Source organism: Callospermophilus lateralis, chromosome 5, assembly GCF_048772815.1.
Source record: "Callospermophilus lateralis isolate mCalLat2 chromosome 5, mCalLat2.hap1, whole genome shotgun sequence".
NCBI lineage: Eukaryota > Metazoa > Chordata > Mammalia > Rodentia > Sciuridae > Callospermophilus > Callospermophilus lateralis.
In genome coordinates, this window is record NC_135309.1 from 41,528,174 (window position 1) to 41,535,161 (window position 6,988).

Here is a 6,988-nt window from a genome sequence, read left to right on the forward strand (position 1 = left end):
CACAGCCTGAACAGATATCAATGATTATATGAATATATATTAAATTTTCAAAAGGTGCATAATGAGTAACATCTATTTGCCGTAGATCGTTCATGAGACACCTTTCCTTCTACTGCCTTGTTTATCTGTCAATAAACTGTGGCAAGTCTTCAGTGGCTTTCTGCCTTAAGTGCTGTATAAAAACTGTACCTCCCCCAGCTGGTAACTACCTCCAGGCTCTCAAAGCACAGACCACACCTGATCAAAAATAATTTGGTGGGCCTGTAGGCTGGACCACAGGGAAACTGTAGATTCCCTCTCCCTGAAAGCATTCAGCTGGAGGTTAACACTTGTGATGTGGTTATGATCCCCCTGCTGTTCATATTCACCATAGAAAAATGCCTTCCACTTCAAAATGTCATGGGCTCAAGAGCAGCGCTGGTTAGGTCTTTCCAGTCTTGAGGGCAATGAAGCTCCAGACTGAGTGATTTGAGAATTTGCTCTGCAAGTGGCCCCCCAGGGCCCATCCTCTTTTACTGCCTTCTTTAACTCCTTCAGGGTACCCAATGTGTGTGGATACCAAATAGCAAGGCTCTATGGTGTGGGGCCATGTTGACTGGGAAAGCTTGTATTTCTTTACCCCATTTTTCATCTCTTATCTGAAATAGATCTTCACAAGGATCTCTGGCCTGGAATGGGTTTCTGGGAGACCATGGCTTGGGCCTGTCTGTCATTTCTAAGCTGTCATATTTTCTTGCTGGCTTTGTTGTTGCCTCATAAGGAGGCAGTTGCCATTGACTTAGAGAAGGATATAATCTTTGCCTGTCAGTAAAAGGTGCACTTGCACCATTTGTGGTCACCTCTTACTGTACCATGAAGGCTAGTGGTACCGTTTCCTGCCTCTCTCCCTCCTGCACATGTTGTGGTTTCTTGCTTTGTAGTAGATTCTTGCCCTCACTTCTTTCCCCTTGTCTGTCTCTCACAGCATTCTTTCCTCAGGGCCATCATTATATGACAAGTGTCTGTTGTAGGATCCCTTAAATTTTGCTGAATGGCTGTCACAATAGGAAAAAATGTCATGGTGAAGTATACCCCTGTCTCACTTCAGCTTGCCACACATTTGCCATTATTTTGTCCCATTATCCTAGGATCAAAAACATCAGTGGCACTGATCCATGGGTTAATGTTTATCCCAACATTCCAGAACTTCTGGGCTTCTCTCTTATTCAGGGTTAAACCTCTAGTATCTAAGAGAGTACACACAGCACTTGCAGGTGCAAGTCTTTGGTGGAATTCTGTAGGTTCCTCATTTCCCCTTCCTCACCACTCTGTGAGGGACCACACCCTGTATTATAGGCTTACCTCAGGACCCTGTTCAGGTGCCAGTTGCATGGGCTGTCTCATCCTGCAAGGAGGTCCATGGAACAGGATAGGAGAGAGTGTGGCTGCAGAGTTGCTATTCAGGAGTTCCAAATACCAAGCAGCAAGCAGGTCTGATTTTATTGTGCTGTTATCATGTATATATGCTCAGGCAGTAGCTAGGCAGATTATAGAGAGCCACAATACAATTTCCTGCCAACCATACTTGCGTGACCAATCAAGGAGTGGGATGTGGAGCAAGTGCAGGGACTGCAACACATGGCCTCATGCCCAGGGCTGTGCCTACAGGGTAAGTGGTCTGCCACTCATGCACCTAGCATGAGGGGAACGGCCTGCCACTCAGCCCTTTATGTAGGCCACATATGCAGTACTGCATGCACCTGTCCCCACAAAGTCCTGTAATTTGTGGCAATTTGCTGGAATTGGAAATCATTATATTACATTAAATAAGATGGGCACATAAATACAAGTACCACATGGTCTCACTGATAAGTGGAATGTAAAATTGTTGATCTCATGAAAGTTGAGGGTACAGTTGTTGTTACCAGAGCAAGAGGAGAGAAGAGGAAGGAATGAGAAGAGGCTGCTAAATGGTTAACAATTTATAGTTAGGAGTAAAAAGCTCTTGTGCACTATTAAAAAGTAAATATACAATTTTATAACATATATTTCCAAAAGATAGAAGAAAATGTTTTGAATGTTTCACCCTAAAGAAATTATAAATGTCTGAAGAGATACATTTATCCTCAATTTGAACATTACATGTTATACATGTAACAAAAAGTCATGTCACTCCATTAATATGTATATTTATGTATCAGTTATAAACAAATTTAATTTTAAAAAGAATCACAGGCATGTCCCTAGTAGAAATGGAACACTTAATACAGAGCACTAATTAACACAACATCTGGAGGTATCCTTTATGACCTAGATTCTGTTAGATCCACCAAGTCAAATGGGCTAAGCACAATCCCTCATAAGATGAAAATGGTCAGTCTGGTGTTAGACTGGATCAGAGGGTTCTCCTTAGCTATGAGAGTGGGTATCCTATAGAAAGAAGGAAGAATAAGGATATTTTATTTCTATACTCTATGAGTCCTACTGGTTTAATAACTAAATATATCTGGAGTGAGTTGTAATTCATGGAAAAATGTGAGGAAAGACAATTTATTAAGGCTGTGTAATTGAGACTCCTATTGTAGTTAAACATGAATAGGAACAAACTAGCTGCAAAGAGTTTCCAAGAATTCACCCAGGGCATAGGGGGACAAGGGAGAATAATGTAGGAGAGAGGTGATAAGGGAAGGATCATAGGGTTTTCTGATAGAACACAGTGAATCCCAGTTGTTCAGTATCCTAGTGATGTATGTAATATTCTTCCTTTTTAAGATAAAGAAGTTGATAAAATGGGATTTGTGGGTTGGGGTTGTGGCTAAGTGGTAGAAATCTCACCTAGCATGCATGAGGCACTGGGTTCAATCCTCAGTACCACATAAAAATAAAATAAAGGTATTTTGTCCTCCTATAATTTAAAAAAATGTTTAAAAAATATGATTTGAATGTTTAGTTGTGGAGTTTATAATAATTAATTATAGGTGATAAACATGTAAAAAATAGTGTTGGTACTGAAGAGCATGAAGTTATGACATCTAACATATACAAATAATTATACCTTATACTCTGGTAGTTTAACAAGCCATTTTCCTTAACATATTGCATTACAAAAGATGTAAGTTAATATTTGACCTTGGAATTCACCTAGCAATAGGTCATTTTAATACTTAACTCTGATTTTAATAGTCTTCCTATCCTAAGTACCAAGAAGATTCAAATAAATTATGTTTATTTTGAGACCCAAAGTCCTTTTTTGTAGGAAATTTCTAAGAACCTCAGAGATTTCAGACTAAATATAATTTTTAATTAATAAAAAAATTAACACTTTTTCTAACTTAATAATGCCCCAATAATATTTATAAGAAAAGTATATAAATCTCCATGGGAGATCTGAAAAATTATATATGAAAAATTCCATTTACATAGAGCCACAATCATCTTGGTTTCCTGAAAGCAAACCATAAAATCTTGGTCTTCAGACTTTAATCTATACTTTTGCCTTTGGTCATAAACATGTCATTTTCCCGTATGGAAGGACTACTCATCTACTACAATATCACACATCTCCCAGAGAGCTTCCTGAGAGCTGCCACCACCTCTTTGTTCCTCAGGCTATAGATTATGGGGTTCAGCATGGGAGTGAGGATATTGCTGAAAACAGAAAGTACCTGGTCCTGCTGTGGACTATGAGAAGAAGTGAAAGTCATGTAGATGAATATATTTGGGCCAAAGAAAAGACTCACCACTATTAGATGGGAAGAGCAGGTGGCCAGGACTTTCCTTCTTCCCTTAACAGAATTCATATGGAAAACAGTGATGAAGATAAAAGTATAGGAAGTTGTGATGAGACTAAAAGGGACAACAAGCAGCACAATGCTTGTCACTACCACCACTAACTGATACACTGAAGTGTCTTCACAGGAGAGCTTAATGAGGACTGGGACCTCACAAAAGAAGTGTTGGATTTCCCTTGACCCACAGATAGGAAAATGCATCGGATATACTGTGTGAATAAATGAACTTGAAGATCCTCCAATCCAACACCCAGCAATCATGTGCAGACAGATCCTGGTACTCATGATGGTGGGATAACGCAATGGGTTACAGACAGCCACATAACGATCATAAGCCATGAGAGTCAAGATGAGGCATTCTGACATTCCCAACATCAGAAAAAAGAAACTTTGTGTTCCACAGCCAATCCATGAAATGCTCCTTTTCCCTGTAAAAAAGTTTGAGGCCATCTTTGGGACAATGGTGGAAGTTAATGTCAAGTCAATGATGGAAAGTTGACTGAGGAGAATGTACATGGGTGTATGGAACCGAGAATCACTGCAAATCAAGATAATCAAAAGTATGTTTCCCAAGAAGGCAAGGATGTAGATAAAGATGATTATGGAGTTGAGAACAGTGGAATGCCGAAATTCAGGAAAGAGTCCCACAAGGATGAAATCAGTTACTAAGGTCTCATTCCCATGCATCATGCCTCTGTAATAAATGTAACAAGGCTAGGGCACAAATAAAGTAGATTAAAACCAGTGATATTCAGTATACATATATCAATCAGTATATTCACTATAATATATCAATCTATGGATCAAATATTTTTAACATTCTCTCCAATTCTGGATTAACAGATAGTATTTGCCATCATCTCACCAGAGACTCTTTACCATGTATTGTTCAACAATCATCTAAATTTTGTTAAAATGGAGAATACTGAAAAGACTGATCAACTTCAGTGTTTCTTAGCCTCTGTAGAACTGACAATTTTGTTTGTTCTTCTGTTTTTTTAAGGTGGGTAAAGAACCTTGTAAACTGTAAACCTACCTTCTAAAATTTTGTGCCTAAAATCTTATACCATTTCTAATAACCATGGGTTCTAGCTATTAATAATTGTATATTTGGACAAAAAAAAAGGAAAACCTAGTTAATTTATTCGATTTAGCTGTTTAAATTACAAAACAATTATTTAATAAAATTTAATTAAATATACTTTTTTATTTTCCTTTTGGCTAATTTTCATCATGCCATAATAGAGCAACAGAAATTTCTGGGTTTACATAATAACCCTGCCCCAAAATCATTAATATTCCCTATTGCTGACCAAGTAAAGTTTTAATATCTAGAATTCTAAATCTTCAGTGACTTGGAGCCAAGCTCCCTTAAAAAATTTATGTTCTATTATTTTTAAACATATTACTCAAATTCCAGCCAAATGAGTACTCTTGTGGTGTTCCCACAATGTTTGCATGCTCACTTATATGCACCTTTGTTTTTATTTTCCTCAGGATTAACCATTTCCTCTGAAGTGTCTTTCTATTGTTAGAGCTTCTTCAAAGCTTACAATCTCATGAAATTCTAAAAATATTTCTCCCTATCTACTTGGGTTCCTCTGTCCCTTAGTGGCATAACTCCTGCCATTTTACCAGCATAACAGAGAGACTGTGTAGTTTGTGGGCTAAGAACACAGATCAGGGTTTGTGCTGTTTCAAAGTCAAGCCCCATCCATTTAGTATCTCAAGGGGTAGTCATGAGACTTAGATGAGTTACTATAGTTAAACTACTTATGACATTGACTGGTACTTTTTATCTTTATTACAGTTTTCTGTGTACCCATATGTCTTTTAAAATGATAATATTGAGTGTTAGGATTATGCTTTACTTCACTGAAGTCCAATAAAACCAGGTCAATAACTTCCAAAGAGCATAAGCTATTAACCATTTGCTAAACAGAAAGTTGAACAAATTCCATGGAGTTCAGCGTTTTCACATTTTCATGGAGACAAGGTTGCACTTGTAGAAGTTTCTATATTTATAAGCATTTTCTGTCAGAACAGGACTGAAGAATCACATATGCCAAAAGACATGGACATTCTGTTTTCTATTATTGGATCAGGAAATTTCATAATGTAAAACAATGCCACCTTCTAGTTTAAGTTCATGGTTCTTTTATGGGTATTTATATTTGGGTCATATTTGTGACAAATTATATCAGTGAAGAAGAAAAAGCACTGCTGTTATTTTAGCCATTAGTCTAAAGAAATATAAACTACTGAGCTATAATTAAACATTCTGTCATTAGTGAGCATCAAGCACTAATTCTACTGAAAGTTAGATTAATACTATTTCAGAGTGGCAATTAAAATAGTTCTTGAAAATCCTTTATCATTCATTCATTTTTATGTTATTTTTGCTGGTATTCACTTTATTTTATACATATTCTACTAGGTGCTAAAATGGGAATATGAATGAATTAGGACAGGGTCTATATCTTCAATAAACCCTGAGTTGACATATGAAATAAATGCTATATCAATATAGAGGAGAGTACTAATGTCTGGGTAAAAGAAGCCTGGTGAATTAGATAAGAAATTATTTTAAGCTGTGTCTGCCATATTTACACAGCAATTTATATAAATATGAAGAACAGTGGGTTCCTCATAATTAAAAACCCAGGTCAATTGGTGAAAGTCACTTTTTTTTAAGTAGGTAAAAAACTAATTGGAATTCTTACACATATTTATATTTAAACTTTTTAAACCATATAACCCTGAAAGTTTGCAAATTTATTATCCTATATAATCTCATGTAATTCTTATCTGTATATTTATGTTTAGACACATTATCTGGCCTGTCCTTTTCTTCCACTGAACTAAGAACTCCATTTACCTACACATGTAGAACACATCTGTCTGCTATAGGACCAGATTTATTTTAATTTGGGGGGTAGGTGGGTACTGGGGATTGAACTCAGGGGCAGTCAACCACTGAGCCATATCCACAGCTCTTTTTTTTGTATTTTATTTTGAGACAGGGTCTTACTGAGTTGCTTAGTGCCTTGTTTTTGCTGGTGCTGGCTTTGAACTCATGATCCCCTATCTCAGCCTCCAAGCCACTGGGATTACAAGCATGCACCGCCACACCTGGCTAGGACCTGATTTATTTCTCTAGAGCAAAAGTAAGTAGAGGATCTCAATTATAAGGTTGAAGCATTGCACTAAGTGCACAA

The 6,988-nt window shown here is 37.1% G+C and overlaps 1 protein-coding gene across 1 annotated transcript; it reads right to left on the minus strand.

The window, feature by feature from the left end:
- Positions 1 to 3,524: 3,524 nt before the first annotated feature.
- LOC143400362 (olfactory receptor 2T27-like) lies at positions 3,525 to 4,457 on the minus strand. The gene has a single exon (XM_076857621.2). It carries the CDS (start codon positions 4,455 to 4,457, stop codon positions 3,525 to 3,527), a length of 933 nt encoding a protein of 310 aa, XP_076713736.2.
- Positions 4,458 to 6,988: the final 2,531 nt, after the last annotated feature.

Bases quoted from the DNA above. Each gene is read 5' to 3' on its own strand.
- LOC143400362 (XM_076857621.2), bottom strand. From the start codon at position 4,457: ATGCATGGGAATGAGACCTTAGTAACTGATTTCATCCTTGTGGGACTC.